The sequence below is a fragment of the Manis javanica genome, chromosome 4 (genome assembly GCF_040802235.1).
Source record: "Manis javanica isolate MJ-LG chromosome 4, MJ_LKY, whole genome shotgun sequence".
Lineage (NCBI taxonomy): Eukaryota > Metazoa > Chordata > Mammalia > Pholidota > Manidae > Manis > Manis javanica.
In genome coordinates, this window is record NC_133159.1 from 15,920,731 (window position 1) to 15,937,402 (window position 16,672).

At 37.5% G+C, this 16,672-nt stretch overlaps 1 protein-coding gene across 11 annotated transcripts in view; it reads right to left on the bottom strand.

Annotated features, from left to right (window-relative positions):
• Positions 1 to 16,672, bottom strand: part of USP48 (ubiquitin specific peptidase 48) — a 95,227-nt gene that overhangs the window by 31,125 nt on the left and 47,430 nt on the right. For 7 of the 11 annotated variants that reach the window (XR_005056388.2, XM_073233356.1, XM_017651161.3 and 4 more), the window contains 9 exons: positions 16,313 to 16,462; positions 11,852 to 12,049; positions 10,535 to 10,649; positions 9,506 to 9,636; positions 7,418 to 7,489; positions 2,126 to 2,250; positions 1,841 to 1,963; positions 1,487 to 1,548; positions 1,066 to 1,176 (listed from right to left, as the gene is read on the bottom strand). Coding sequence is in view for 10 of the 11 variants with exons in the window: in XM_073233356.1 (XP_073089457.1) it covers positions 1,066 to 1,176; positions 1,487 to 1,548; positions 1,841 to 1,963; positions 2,126 to 2,250; positions 7,418 to 7,489; positions 9,506 to 9,636; positions 10,535 to 10,649; positions 11,852 to 12,049; positions 16,313 to 16,462 (1,087 nt within the window). In the remaining variant the exon portion in view is untranslated. The remainder of the gene's footprint in view (positions 1 to 1,065; positions 1,177 to 1,486; positions 1,549 to 1,840; positions 1,964 to 2,125; positions 2,251 to 7,417; positions 7,490 to 9,505; positions 9,637 to 10,534; positions 10,650 to 11,851; positions 12,050 to 16,312; positions 16,463 to 16,672) is intronic. The other 4 variants (XM_073233358.1, XM_073233357.1, XM_017651160.3 and 1 more) reach the window with 1 other exon arrangement.

Sequence of the window (16,672 nt, forward strand, 5' to 3'; positions counted from 1 at the left end):
TCAATATGATTCTATCTTAAAAAAACTAAACTGAGTAAAGAAGTTAGTTGCAGAAGGATAAATATGATGCCATTTACAGAAAAGAATTTTAAAAAGCAAAAACATCACTATATTATTATTTTTTTAAAGGACTATTTTATGAGACTGATAACCCTCAACTTCAGGAGAGTCAGGAAGGAGAAAAAAGGAGGAATGGAAAAAGGGACAGATACTGAGTGGCCTTCAATTAATTATATTTGAATTAACTTTTAAGTTGACTGGTGACACCTTTGTTTTATTTTTATCGATTTTAATATAGATATTCTTTGGATGTTTAAGATTTACAATACATACACACACAACGGAAGGAAAAAAGAACTGGTGGAAAACCTTAAGAAAATATATATTAACTCTGAGCTTCCTTACATGATGTTAAAATATTGATGCATGAATAAACCCCCCCTAATTCTAGCTTAGCCCCAAGGGCTTTTAATTGTGTTTAAATTTTCATGGTTACAGGCAATGTCAGAGGCATTCTGCCTTCTCTTAAACAGCTATTTAAAAATTATTTCCAAAGATAAAACGACATCGGGTGTGAATTTCAAAGATGAACCCTTTTGGAAGCACTTGAGGAGTGAACAAAATTTTTATTTTTAAGCTCCTAGAATTCCGGATGACTGGCTCAGTGACTCTGTTCTGGTGCCAGGCTGCCTTCCTCTTCCTCTAGTTTCTGAAGCCTGGTAACTGCAGAAAAAATACTACAGCCGAGTTCCCCCTGAGACACTGTACTCATTACTGCTGGTCAGGACAGAGAAAGCAGAGCTCCAGGAAGGAGCAGGAAGACACAAAGGGCAAGGTGGCCTCAGGCCTCAGGCACCCTCTTGCTTTTTACGGAGAAGCAGTCTTTCTTTAAAAATAAAAAACAAACCCACCAGTGCCCATTCTGGCAGATCATATAAAAGGTAAAAAACCTCACAATACAGGAAAGGATGAGATTCTTAAAATGGACTGTTTATGTCAGATGAGGAATTTCCTAGATATATTTTATTAATAATTAGAAAAACCACATGAAGAGAAGAAACTCACAGTTTAGAATCTTCTTTGGTCATGGAAGCAAATGTAAACATGAGTCCCCCATGGGGACACAGAAGAGCACCGTTTCCAACCGATGACACAGGACTACATCTTGCAGGTTTTCTACTCAAATGAGACAAGGACAATCAATATATTTCACTACTGTATGACTAAAGAGGTGTTTTTTTTTAAGATAATTATTTTAAAATTATAGATACATATATTTAAAAGGATACTAGTAATTAAATGTGTTCCTTAGGATTATCCACTTAACAGAAAAGAAGGCTTTCAATATATGCAAAAAAAAAAAAAAAAAAAAAAACCCTAAAACAAAAAACACCATTGAAGGGTTCCACAATCAGAATCCATGAATTCTTAAAAATACTAGAATCAACAACTACAAAAAAGGAAACACAAAATGTTTGGTTTGTACCTAACAAATTTCCGCCATTCTTCTACAAAGAACTGTGACACAATGTAGAGGACATCCGTATCCTAGAACGGAAAAATCAAATACAAGTACCCATTAATCTGCTGCATTCTTAACTTAAATCCTTTATGGAAAATGTTTTTCCATAAACTGTGATTTCCCTTTTCAAGCTGTATAAATAAAATGGAAATACAGTCCTTTACCAAGAAATAGTAAGCTACAGCAAATCCCTCTGACCACGTAATTAAACAAATGCCAACTAGAGAAGCTTAGAGATGATCTGAAATAGTTCATCAGGAATTTGGCAAGAGCCTTAAGAAGGTAAGTAAATTCTATCCTTTGTGGGACTCGTTATACCTCTGGCCAGTTACTGAGACACGGTCTGTTTTTGTCCTGGAACAAATTCGGCAGAGACGTCTTCTGCTCATTTGCGATCATCTTATGTAAGGCTTCATTTTCTTCCCCTTCTCTCTCTAAGATCTGAAAGGGAATGAAGCGTGAAGCAATCAACCGTCTCCTGCTGACAGCACAGAACTTGCCTCCCCCCCACTCCCCCATTAAAAGTACAATGTTAATTCTCCTGGGAGTCAGTCTAGGGAGGTGGCATGCGATGCCCACAGATGTCAGCACAGCTTCAAGTACCTTGCACTGTGAGCAGCATTCTCTGTAACTTGGAAATTCAGGAGCCTTTGGAAAGTACTGTTGCAGTTTGCTCCAAGCCTCTTTAGAAACAAGCCTTCTTTCATTCTCAGATATGCATAACTCTCCTAAATTAAAAAAATATATATTTGAAAAAAAAAGCTAAAAAGGGGTCAATATAATCTCCAAAAATCTATTTCCTATTTCTTAAACCTAGAAAAATTTGTAGGTGCTCTTTTTCTTCTTTTCTAAAGTATTGTAACTCTCCTTGTGAAAAATCTCCAAATTTCACATTTTATGTCATCTAATTCTACAGAAGCTGGCCATTCCTTTATGTCCTTAATCTAGATTTGTGATTGAAAAATTAGGAGATAAGAATAAATGTGAGACTGGAGCCGTTGATTTCCACTGGTAGCCAGTGAGAGGAACTGCCAGGGACCCTGTCACCCTGCGGCCACAGCAGAGGTTGTTCAACAGCATTTCATCAACACCCACTCAAGAACAATAATTTCCCACAGACTTTATTTACTCTCTCCCATTGATTGTGTCACTTTTCGAATGGTATTTTCAAGGTTGGTTTCAACATTTTGGGGCCCATTCTCTTAAGTTACCGACTCGAAGTTAAGTAATAAAGCGATCTATGGCTTATTCAGAAAATCATCTCCTGTCAGGACCCAACTGAGTTGATGTTACTACTGCCACCACCCCAATCCCCATGGATCTTCAAATTCCAGAAGAGAATACTAGTCACCACCACCGCCCTTCCACCTATCAGGGGACCAGGGGACCACCACCCAGATGGCAGCCCCTGAGCTCTCAGCAGCCCAATCCCAGCTTACTGTCTACATAGCTAGTTTTTCCAGGGCCTTTCTCTCAAATCTATCCCTTGCTGTTTGATCATATACAATATCACCATTCTTTGCTTATGTATTTTACATAATAAACAAATTGAGATGCAGAGAAATTAATATAGCCAGGGTGACCACCGATGATTTATCATAAAGCTGGGAATATGAACCCAGGTCTGTCTCATCCAAACTCCATAATTTCTAATGCCTCAAAATACATCTTTGTAATTTCCACCCTTCGCCTCTTATTGAGCCTTGAATAATCCCAAGACAAGATTACTTTGCTTTAATAAGCTTAATAATGGAGAAAATGTCACAATGTGAAAATTACTTTCTTCTTGAGTAGGCTGTTAACTTTCCTCTGAGGCTGTGAAACCTTACTCCAATATGCCTATCCTCAGACATAATTAACTATTTATTTTGTTAAAAAGAAGAATTAATTGGATTATCAAACTCTGATTTAAGTGCATCTTAATGGTGAAAGGAATATAATGCAGCCATTAAAAAGATTAAGGTAGATTTCCATGACCTGATTTAGAAAGATCTTCAAGGCAATTACAATTTTAAAGGGGCTTCTTTTTTTTTCAAAACAAGACTCTTTCTCTATGTGTATGTGGTATAACTGATCTGATTCAGAAAAGGAGAGAATTAAGGAAATAATACAAAGACACACACACGTTTTAATAGGATCCTATAACAATATGGATGCACTGCTTTTGTTCTGATGTGGGGATATTTTTACTGAGTGACTGGCTTTAAGGTTGGATATGTATTGCTCAGCCAAAACTCTTTTCTGAAATCAGAACAGTTTTTTAATAAATCATCTTACTGCACTCTGGTAATAAATACAGAGTCCTCCATTCTACTTCTTAGCCATATTTTAAAGTCTAGTTTCATGTCATTTTAGTAACTACCATGACTTAATGCATCTGAATATTATTAATGACTTTGCACTATTTAACTTTTACTTGTGACATAGGGAATATTTAGAAATCAGACTTGTATCCTGCAATAAATAACATTGTTTCCTGCCATCAACTAAATTTATCTTGTGAGCAACATCTCCCAACACAAGATCACATCAGTCATGAGAGACTTAATTCACCAAACATGATTGGATAACCTAATCCCCAAAGATCCTTCTGGTAAAAACAGAAATCTAGTTAACAAAGAGATTAGATTCTGGATTAATACCCTCCACCCCAACCCCAATGATGTTAAACCATAATAATCTGGGCTACAGAGCATTCGAAGAACTTATAAATAAACAAAATAAAAAACTGTCCAACTGCTAAGCAAATTAGGTGTAATAAACAAGAAAGGTTATCTACTTAAATGAATACAAAATGAACTGGATAAGAAAACCTAATGCATATGATACCTGCCATAAATGCTGAAATCTATGGTAGCAGTAAATCTTCTAATGGAACATAATCCAGTGATTAATTCACATAAATCTGTGATGTATTAAGTATACACAGGGCTCCAGACATACATCAGGACTTTGCTATAAAAACATGAAAATTCAAAACAAAGATGTCCAGATAAACACATTTTACATCTGCATTTACTTTCAGTGCCTCCTGAAACATCATTAAACCACAGTAAACGGACTTTTTTAGAAGATATAAAATCGTAATGATGGATAAAGAGAACAGAGAGGGAACAATGACAACAAAAACATTTTAGCTTAAAAGCAGATGGATAAGACACAAGGAAAATGAGTTCTACTTTGGAAAAAGTCAAGAACTAACTAGATTTACTATCCTGCAGAACTGTCTCTACAGACCCAGAGATTGGGAGGCCCCTGGAAGTGTTCGTGGGGTTAAAAATAAAATAAATAAAAGAATGAATTAAAAGTCTATTTAAGAGGCAGTTAAGATTCTCAACGCCCCTCATCTCCACCCTACAGATAACTGCCCCTCTATCCAAAGAAGAGCCCTGTAAGCTTCTCTGATGACAGAAAACCTAAAGCTTCTGCACTGGGGGACACCAGGCACAGAAATGAATGAGGTAAGGAGCAGAGATGGGGATGCGTAAACGTCTCCACACAGAATGCAGAGACTCCCAAGCCTTTTCTCTACCCTCCCAAAGCAGTGACAGCCTGCTCTCCATGTCCCACGCAGGAAAATGTAAGATGCAAATGGAGAAACCTGAGCAGCCCAAGAGCAGATCCTGATACTGGGAATTCTCTAGTGGAACAGCCCAGTCAGGACAACGCAACAGTAAAGCCTGCAGTCGCCAGCCCTCCTACACATGCCACAACCTCCAAAGAGCACCTCACCCAGGAAACGAGGTAGGACCTTCACCTGGGAAGGTCAGTGTGAAATCATGGGGACAGAAACATTCTGCAAGCTGCTGAAAATAAAAGGAAAAAAAATTACCCATAAAGAATGGCTTTTGACAAATGGTACACAGAAAGAGCGAGCAAGTACTTCAGTTTTCTGAAGAAAAATCATTTCAAGCACACACAGTCCCTAGGCTTTGCAAAACTACCCATTGAATGTGGTGATTGTGAACAGATGACTGTCACCTCTCTGCACCTCAGTTTACTTACTGATCGGTTCAATGGATTTGATGATGATGATACGTACTTCTCAAGGTTGTATAGATTAAATGAGTTAGTATCTATACACTTAGAAAACTAGCAGACATGAGGTACACATTCAATAAATGTCCACTACCATCTTATTACTAGCAGTACCATTACTACCACTACTACAACCAACATTTCTCAGGAATAAGTTCTAATATAAACCTGATGAGCAAACTGAGTTTCTAGGTAAAGTCCAGTAGCCCGCACCTGAAAAACCTGACCCGGTAGACATGGACACTGACAGGTGGTTTCCACAAAACGAGAGCTGAGAACTATCCTTTAGAATACAAGATAACAAAATGTATCAACGGAAGCCACCAAGTTGCAAATCAAGCTAAAGATTTAAACAATTTCTGGTGGGGAGCACAGCACGAGTCCTGAAATCCCACTCTGCTCTGTCATGCTTCTTGTCAAAACTACTACTGAAATGACAAGACGAGGGGTAGGAAGACAGAGTCAGGGGGCAGAGAAGGAGGCCTAGAGCCCGAGTCCCAGCACCCTCCAGCCGGCGGGGCGGCACCACGCGCAGCTCAGGGTCTTGCCCCAGATGCCTCAACTCTCAAAATGAAGGCGCTTGCCCTCTCTCCACATCTATGCTATGATGGTAAAGAAAGGAGTCGATAAGAAAGCATCACCAGAGAAACTCACCTCCTTCTGGCTATTCACCTCACCTTCCCTCTCCCTGACCTGCCTATGACTCAGGAGCCCCCCCATCTTCCCTCACATTTGGGCTCCGGCTGTGCACTACAGTCTCAGGGGGACAAGCTGGAAGGCAGGGTGATGTGATGGGAAGGACAGGCAGGCCTGGGATCCAGAGACCCGAATCCACATCCAGGATGACCTCCTCCTGCCCCAAGTCATGTGGCCCATAGATGAGAATGCTGATGAGTAGGCGAGCTCGAGTAGTGAGTTAATGTCCAGAAACATCAGCACGCGAGCACCACTCAAAGACAACCACTATCACGACGGTCAAAGACGCTTGATATACAAGTGTTAATGTGCATGAGGGTAAGTAGGAGGCATCACTGTGTACCTGTTCATAATAAACCAGTGCAGTAAAAACTAAAATTAGGAATTTGTTAGGAACAACAAAAATTATGAAAATTAGCAATACATTAGCATACATTAAGAAATGCACAAACATGGGTTAGTAGTAGTCACACTGGTATCCCAACTTCTCAGGGGCCAATTTTTCTCAGGAGAGAGTAAAACAAAGGGAGGGAGGGGGGCTCACATAGTAAAAAGGCTCAGAAGTAGACACCTGTTTGATTTTCAGTGTTACTGGACGGTTAACATTTCATACATAAATAAATGAGCACTCTGTTAAGTTAGTTAGGAGTACTCACTAACACCAAATAATAAACAAATGCACAGAAATAAAGATTTGGAAATTATTATTAACAGTACATAGCACGTAGTAGTGAGTCAGTGAACGTCTGAGAAACTAAACCAGAAATACCCCTAATAATATACAAATGCTGTCCTGAAAGTGTTCAAATTGGACAAAGACACACAGTCATGGGAAATAACTGAAATACTTCCTTTCAAACTGAGAAAGCCCCCCAATGTGAAAAATGACAAAAAATTTCTTCTTTGAACACAGGAAAAGTCCCCTTTTTCTGGCAAGGGGAGGAAAAAAGGTGTGAGCAGCACTGGCATGAAAACAGGCCATAGACGCTGCAGTTGAAAAGGGGGAGAGAACAGAGACGAATCAAGTACAATTCAGAAAACCAGCTATTCCGCCCTGGCTGCCATATTGGGGTCTAATCTGTACGAAAACAGCAAAACTTTTAGTAAGATATTTATGATATGCTAATGTCAGAGGAACAGTGATTTGTGCGTATAGCTTACCATGTGGACACAGAATATCTTCATTAAAATTTAATTCCTCCTCCTCTTCTTTTCTTTCTTCCTTTGATTCATCTAGTCAGAAGAAGTAGATTAACAACTGCTCTAGCTATTTGTATCTGAAATTCGAAGTGGCACAAATACTACTACTCTGCACAATTTTGAACAAAGAAAAATCATTTAAAACATTCTAAAAATTAGACCCAGTGATTCCTACATAGTTCTGCTAAGAAGTGTTATATTCCTTTCCCTTAAAAGGAAAGAAAAATAATATCTGAATGGCAGTTCTACTTCTGAAAGAGTTAAGATTACAGAAGAAAATATTTCTTTTTTTCAAATTGAAAAATAATTTACATATCCTTCCATTAATTCTAGTCAAGATATTCAGAATACTGTCATTAACTTAGTTAATTCATCTACATGTCATGTCATTTTCACCTACCTATTCTTTCATAGGTTGAACAGGAAGCTTTAGAGGCTAATGAAATAAGAACTTTACCTTTAATATCAAATACATATAGTAAGAATTTTACATTTCCTCTTACTATTTCTGTTCCAATATCTGCTTTTCCTACTTGTCAAGACTGTGTCACTATCAATTTGTAGTTGTGTATACCAGGAACAGATCAAATGGAAGAATTTTTAAGTATCAGGAGATTAGAATAAGGTACCCATGGGTTAGGTAAGTGACACATTTTTAATACACTTGAAATATATAAACAATATTTACTAATCCTAAAAAGGACCAAGTAAAGAAATGGGCAAAGGATAGAGAGGACCAGATAACCAAGAATGGACTAATAGTTACCAAGGGGAAAGGGACTGGAGACGATGTGTGGGAAGGGAGGGTAAGGGTGGGGAAAAAGAAAGAGGTCATTACAATTAGCATGTATAGTGCATGGGGGACACGGGGAGGGCTGCACAACACAGAGAAGACAAGTAGTGATTTTACAGCATCTTACTAAGCAGATGGACAGTGACTGTGAAGGGGTATGTGGGGGGGACTTGGTGAAGGGGGGAACCTAGCAAACATAATGTTCTTTCTGTAATTGTAGATTAATGATACCAAAATAAAAAAATAAATAAAAAATAAAAAATAAAAAAAATGAAGGGTCACGGATAGATAAAGAGGCTTAAAATAGCACCAAATAAATATTTAACACACTGGGTCACACACCATGTCACACGAATAGTATGGTTTTTGAATGACAGGACAGTAAAATTGAAGCTAAGGTTATGTTCATGAATTATACAGCTCAACAGATTATTTTAACCAAAAGGAAAAAAACTCTTCAAATTTGAAAATGTTAAAAAAATCACAGCTTAAAACTAATAGAGGCTTGGCTGTTTTTATTTTCTTAAAAAGTGAGATAGTGATATGGGAAGACCCACACCAAATAAAATTATATAAAATACTTGAATTCAGAAAACAAAGAATGTTTCAGTAAAAAGGTCAAAAATATTAAAATGATAAAAAATAAACATCTAGGTATGTAAATATGACTATCTGGACATAAGAAAATAAAGTGAAAACAACTGCTTATGAATCATTAATGTACCTCTGGATAAACTATCAAACCTCAAGCTTCCATTTTAAATTTATAAATAGTTTTAATGGCTTAATTTCCCTTGATTAGTGATTGACTTACATTCACATAATTTTCTTTGAAGGAATAGTTTCAGAAAACTCAGAAGAATTTATAAGCAAAAAGCTATTCAAAAGCTGCCTTCTCTCCTGGATGAAAACACAGAAGTACGAGCTCATTTACTTGACGAAGGCAGTGTGTTAAGTGTAGCAGATAATCTATAACCAATCTATAACTCGGCTTACAATATACTATGCAATTTGTGGCAGATTTACTGGTCTTAAAATTTTCAGTCTGTAGCAGAATTTAAAGTTAATTTCACATGATCAACTATCAAGACCCTGAGTCCAAAGCATGCCAGGTTCGCAGTAATTCCTGCATTTCAACAGCTTAAAAATATTTTGTTTGAGAGTGTTAGGTTTAATATAAATTGTCTTTGAAATTACACGGGTGGGATTTTTGTGGTGTAATTCACAGCCATGTACATACAGGGCTCACACGATACCTTTATTCAACGTGCTGCCGTTCATTTTTCCATTGCTTTGGTCTGCGTCACCATCCTGCTCATCTAACTGTTCAAGAGCAAGCTGGCGCCAACTGCGCAAGGAGGATTTTCCCACCCAGAATCCGTCACTGCTGGGAACAGAGAGAATGTGTACAGGGCACAACTAAAATGAATTACAAACATTTAAAATCAGCCGTCATGCACAAGGTGTCTTTTTTAACCCACTTCCTCAGTTTGGTCATTTTTACTCCTCGCTGTTGAACTGCCGGTGTCAATACAATTTCCTCCTAAATCTAAATCTAAATCTTATCCTGCTTCCCCCAACCTTCAATTACATCATGCCATCACCCCAGTCAACTGGTCTCACTTTAACTTGACTGCTCCTCATTAACTATGTACAGCTGTCCCTCTAAGTACCCATACAGGCACTTGCCTATATACATCCATGTCTACACATACACATTTAGGGGACTTTGTAGGCTGATGGTGGAATGACCAAAGATAGTAAACTAGATTAATCTTTGTTTGAGAAATACACAACTTAAGTTTAACTGAGATACAGTAAATGCCGTTTGATTTTACTGGTTCCTGAGCCCAGAGGTACTATAAGGAGTGGGGCTAGACATGGGTGTTTGTGACAAGGATGCTCCACTGGGTACCATTTGTTAACACACTTATTTCAGCCTCTTGGGTTAACACCCAAGCCTGCCAGGATGATTTCCCAACATAAGCTTTCTCTAATTCCACGACAGGAACAGGCTAATACTCCGTCTTGGTTTTGTCAGGCCTCAGATCCACATCTCTGCTTCTACCTTTCTAATGAATGGAATACAGTCACAAAGGCTGTGTGGACTCAGCTTTCTCTAACTTCGCTAGGGTGGCGATCTGCAAAATTTAATCTGGCTCTGCCACCCACTTCATCACCCTTCTGAGAGTACTAATTCCCCATTATCTATATGTAAGCCATGTGGTTATTACCTCTTACAAAGTTTTTAGTTTACCATGAACAATATACAGTGTGTAACATACCCCTTTACTGTTGCTTTCAGCAGATTATTAACAGTTTTATAATCTTCATTTAGTTGGTTCTTCAGACGTAATACACGACAACGTTCTACTACACATTCCTTACACAGGGCTTTCACTAGAGGCAAGAGAGAACGAAAAGAAATAGAGTTCACTCACACACAGGTTTCCTGTAGGAAAATGCTGTCAGCATTTCACAAAACAGGAATTCTAAACCAGAGTCATAAATTTTGACAACATAGCATATTGGAATATATCCTAAATTATTTAGGAGATAGATTCCAAAATAGCAATATTGTTATCTACATGAAGAACAATGAGAGGTGAAATGTTATAATATGGTAAAACTATCTATACTGTGAAGTACAATGCTTTATAAGATCTAGGTGCAAATTTGTAAGACCGTAATCAAACAAAGCTCTAAAGGTGGGGTAGTTAACATATCTGACAATTATAAATGTAATGTTAAATGTCTGTTAGAGCTTTGTGTAGGTATTGAATATTGGAATACTTCAAAGCACAGAATGCTAAAAAAAAAATAAAGGGCTTGATTAAAAACACAGTTCTAGAACTCATGCAAAATGTGATTCTTTTAAAGATCTTCTCATTGAATAGCTTACTGATTATCAATCAAAAATTTAGAAAGCAAAACTCCAGAGTCTTTATCATTTAGTCAAATGCCAGTTTTTAGGCAGTTAAGTTGCACAATCAGAAAATCGCATTTAATTTCGGGAGAAGATGGGGGTACTCATGCAATTTTGTTTATTAAGCTCGCCTATAGACTGGAGAGCTCCTGTGTTACCAATTGCTCATTAAAAAGAATAATATTTTGAGAAGAAGCAACCAGACCTAAAAAAACTATGGATACTAGGTGGTTGTATATAGCTCTATATTCGTGGTAGAATGAAGCAACTATCATTCATAAGCTAAATAACTAACAATCTAAAGATCTCATGCTGTTAAAAGTTGCCATAGCGGGGAGGCCCAAGACTCGCAGTCAACTAGACCAAGGTTCCAGTATCAAGAGTAATGTGTGAAGTAACAAAATACCATCAGCTGGTTTTCTCAAAAGTGTCATACCTGTCTGCTTGGGCAGCGGGGCGGGCGGACAACAAAACTCAATGAGCAGCATCAGTTTCTTGTCTACATTATGAATACACCACGCATAAAGCGGTTTAATTTCTACTTTTTTTAGAAAATCATTTTTGTAAAGTGTAAGGAACATTTGGTCCAGGATAGTTTGGGTCAAATGACCGTAAAAAGCCATGAGGAGGACTTAATGATTGTTCTTTTTTAAGCAGAGAAGACATCTCAAATTACCAGTTAGTCTTGGTCCTCCTCCATATCTACTATAGAAAATGTCAGCCGCATACTCAGATATCCTCTTCATAATTGGTATCTTATCAGGATGAAGCTTGTCATGGGAACACAGGCAAGCGTGATTATCGATAGGCTTGGTGGGTGTTGACTCATCCAACCACTTCTGCAGCCACTCAAGAGAGACAAATTCATAGGGCTCTGAGGAAGAAAGCATGGGAAACAGCCTATGTATTTTTACAGCTTTTTGACTACATGATACATTCATTTTCATCAAAAGACAATGCAAACTCTGAAGTTAGCAGAATCAGAAGAATCATTGTTCAGGGAAGATGCCTGATGAGTATGACACAAAGCTCCATTTAACTACCCCTCTTCTGAGTTCGAGCAGCTATGCACAATAGGGATGAGTCTGTACGGTGCCCTATGAGATCGGCTGGTATTATTAACCACATTCTACAAAAGAGGCGTCCACAGAGAGAAGTGTCTTGCTTGACAGCACAGCAGAGCTTCGATCAGGACACCCATGACTGGGGTCTACAAGCCACACTCCACACTGGCTTGTAAATCACACAACGTCAGCCCCTGTGTTTATTTCATAAATGACTTTCATAAATACTTTTTATCAATAGGTGATATACATCTGGAAATTAAAATAAGAAGCCTGAGTTCAAAGTTAGAAAGTAACCTCATCAGCTATAACCACACTTTCATAAGCCCATTTCAACCACTGAACTTTTTCTTCATCCAAGATGATACTGATATTGACTAAAAGGTATTTGATTTTCCCACCCAAATCGTTATCATGACCTATTTGCTACATTATTATGTACTTCAAGCAAGTAAGCCATTTTAAACAAAATCCAGTATGAGTACACTAGAATTCAATTATAAATTTTGAAGCTGCAAAAATTAAGACAAAACCAAACACCTCAAAATGAGTTTTAATTTGGAAAAACACAGTCCCAGAGTTCCCTAAAAGCCAAAATTAAAGATAAAGGGGCCAGCTTTAATTACTTACAAAGATTTCCAGTGAGTCCCAGCATAAAACATAGAAGAAAACATATAGAGGTTGAATTTATATATTTATATTTATGTACTACTTCTGATGAGACCTGAGGGATAGATAATTCAACTCAAGCCCATTTTGACCAGGTTTATACTTCCCTAAGAATTACAAGTCTAGAAAACTAACTACCATTTTGAGTTCAGTGTGTAAAACATTTCAGTTTTTACAAAAACAAAATTCAGAATTGTTAGACCCCTTATTTGTGCTAAAACTGTACAACGTCAACTGAGAGCCTTGTGACTGGTCAGCTCTAATGCTGTTGCAGAGAAGAGCTCACACCTGCAAGTTGAGGCCAGGTCTAATCCAAGTTCTGCCACCAAGAAACTGAGTTTGAGCAAGTCACTTAAACTCTCTATGCTTCAGGTCTTTTATTTGTAAAATGAAGGTAATAATACCTGCCTTCTACCTACCTCACAGGGACGTTGTTGAATGTAAAAGATAAGATATGTGAAGCATTTTGAGCTTTTTGGAAGAAAAGAGATATAGAAAAGTTAATTATACATTCGCACAATATATAAAAGAGGAGACCTTAAGATTCAGTATAGGTAACACTGTGACATTTTATAATATATAATATATAATATGTTTCATTACATTCAAAATATCTTCCAATTTTATCTGCCATTTATCAAGTGTAATCTGCCAGGGACAGAGTACACTGGGTATCTTAAGGATGCAGAGATAAATGGTCTCTACCCAAAAAAGCAAAATGTAAGTCTTAGTGTATTTAATCTTTTCCCAAATACAGTCACACAGATGAAAATTTTTAATAATCTGAAGGCTATCAAAGGAAGGGAAACAGGATTGTGATACACAGAGCAAGATTCAAGAATCATTCACCAGGTGTTCTCATTTCCCTGCACCTGGGGAGGGGTGACACGAGGACAATACCTGCTGCTGACTGAAAGGGCAAGCCCTCAGAATTCTGACTCTTACAAGGACATAAACCTAGGACAGCTACAAGTGCGCAAAGCACTCCTTGCCAAGGGCTATCTGCTGGAATTCAAAGCCCAGGGCAACTCTAACCGGGACCCAAATACAATGATATGACTCAAAGGCAGTCAGTTCAAGACATTTTCCAATCCCTTACCAGAGTCCTAGAGAAAACTTCTAAGTGAAGTTTGCTGTTTCGATTTTGAGTAGTTAAATACAAATTCAATATAAAATAGGAAGATTACAAAAAGCATGGGTGATTTTATAGTGAGAAAGGAAGGAAGAGAGCAGGGACTGGGCCTGTATTTCTGATGTAATACAATCCTTATAAACTCGGCCAGTTTCCCAGATGTAGGGGCCCGTTTCAGTGTGCTGGAGCACATGCAGGGAAGGGGGACCATGGGCACATGGTCTTTCCTTCCATTTCTATCCCTATCACGTTACAGCAATCTCTGTCAAGAGCTTCCCTGAGAAACAGGGTCTAGCACAGGTCTCCACAATTAAGGCAGATTCTGCTTGCGGCAAGTCTTTATAATACAGATACTTGTGTACTAGACAGAGACTCCTGGCAGATTCTCAAAGATGTTCTCCATCATTCGTGATTCAGTAAACTACCTAAGCAACACCTTCCAAAGGCATGGTTAATGAACTACTAAACATGAATGAGCACTCTCATTATTGAGTTGGAGGTAACAAACTGTATAAAACGTCAGCATCCGACAAACTGGGAAAGCAAGTGTTAAAAGAGTTACCAAAGGGCAATGCAATGTTGGTTCAAGTTACTTAGAATTTCTCTTAAACGCCTGGTTTTGAACGGGGTATTTTCTTTTGGGAAGTTATGGAGTCTAAAAAACTTGTGGCATCAAAACTATTTGAAACACTTTACCCAGAGATACTTCAAGATTACTCATAGATAATCTGTGTCGATTAAATAAATAGGGCTAAGAGGGTTTGTCTGTGTTCTCAATGAGGCTTATATTTTAGCGTAAGTGACTCTTCTTTAACATTCTTAAAGGTAAGATTTAGAAAATGCATATAACAAAAGACCTGGATTGGCAGCACAAAACCATGGTCATTGGCTTTGGGCTTTTATAACATTTTAGGACAATATGGACTTTCCACTACGTAAGTTTGCTACAAATGGAAACTATAAAGCTCATATAAAGTTGGTAGAAGTACTGATACTCTAAGAGCGTAAATACAGGTTTTTATGGACTGAATGAAAACAGCCACGAGAAGAACAAGTATGTGCTGACACATAACATCTTTGGACCATGCCATTTTAAAGAGTGGTTCAAAAACAGCATTTTTACTTCAGATCCAGTCAGTCTCTTTCTCTTGTCCAGTGAACAGAGGGAACTGTAAATCAGTTCAAAAAAATAGATTTCTAGGTTCCATTTTCTTTGAATGAATTTAGAAATTTGGATCATGTTCCTTCCAAATCATTTCCAGTGAAATTAAGGTCACTCTAGTTACTAGGATGATCCCAACCCTTGAGACAGAGTAAGAGTAACAGGTTACATAAAAAGGTCAGAATCAAATAAGATGTAGTTTAAGAGCTATTCTTATAGATTCAGCAATTTATATTCATCTTTTGTTTAAAGTTACACCAGTAACATAAAATTAAGATATTAAAAAGACAAAACCACAAGTACAATTATGCTTGAGTATTTATTTTCTAAAGTTAAGATTAAATTCCTTCTTTAAGCAGGAACTGAGTATTGGCAATTCATGTCTATGAAATGACAAAGACAACATATTATTACAAATGGCATGCCAGCCTTAAAAAGTTGAGGTTTCCTTTCTGAGGACTAGGTAAACTTGAACAAACATAAACAGTAAAGGGATGGGCTGGATTACGTGGGATAATTCTTAAGAAATTAGGGGTCAGCAGAAGGCTTTCCTATTCTTAGCATAATATCTGATATTAAATACCAAATTAATCTTTTGTATCATAAAAAACAGTACTCATGAAAGAGGCCTGTTGATACTATTAGGGCACAAAGTATGCAAGGAATTTATAGCCAAGTTGCTTCATAGTAAGCCAGTAAGATTTTTCTTTAAGAATAAATTAATCTCTCACAAAAAGAAGTATCTACAAAGAGTCATATATGCAGAGTGCTGACCTAAACCTAATAATTAAGAGCTTCCCATTTTTTAAAAATACATGATAATGCAAATTATATGGAACACTATACATCAAATTATTACTGATTTACATAGTAATTTTATAGTGTATAAGCTGGCATTACTGAGTTATAAGAAAAGGTAGAGAGTATTAAACGTCTCTAAGAGTACATTCTGTGTATATTTTACCACAATAACAAAATAGGTTGCATTAAAATAGTGTTTATCATGTTGAAAAAAAAAGGGTAGAGGAAAGTGTGTTCATTTACATTTGTGAACATAAAAGAAACAAGGGACTTAATGGCAACAGTGCTGTCCCAGAATATCTTACAGACCAGCTCCAGCAGGTAACCTTTGGTACAGCTCCTTAACCTCTTCGTGCTTTGCTTTTCCTTTATCCACACTTTGCTTTCGCATCTCAGCCATTTCAATACACCACTCCTCAAACTTGGAATTATCCCGATCTACCAGCTCTTGAAGAAAAGCTATTCAAAACAGAAAGAAAAAAACAACTTTATTCTGTTTTCAAAGACACAGGAACATGCTGATCTCTAAATTATATCAAATACTGACTAAGGTTTTGGTGACAAGTTCCTAGTGTGGTCTCTGTTCTGCTGGACCACCCCCAAGCCTGAGAGCAGAAGTTAAACTGAAGCCATCCACTGAAAACCTAGGTGATTCCCCCACCTGGTTCT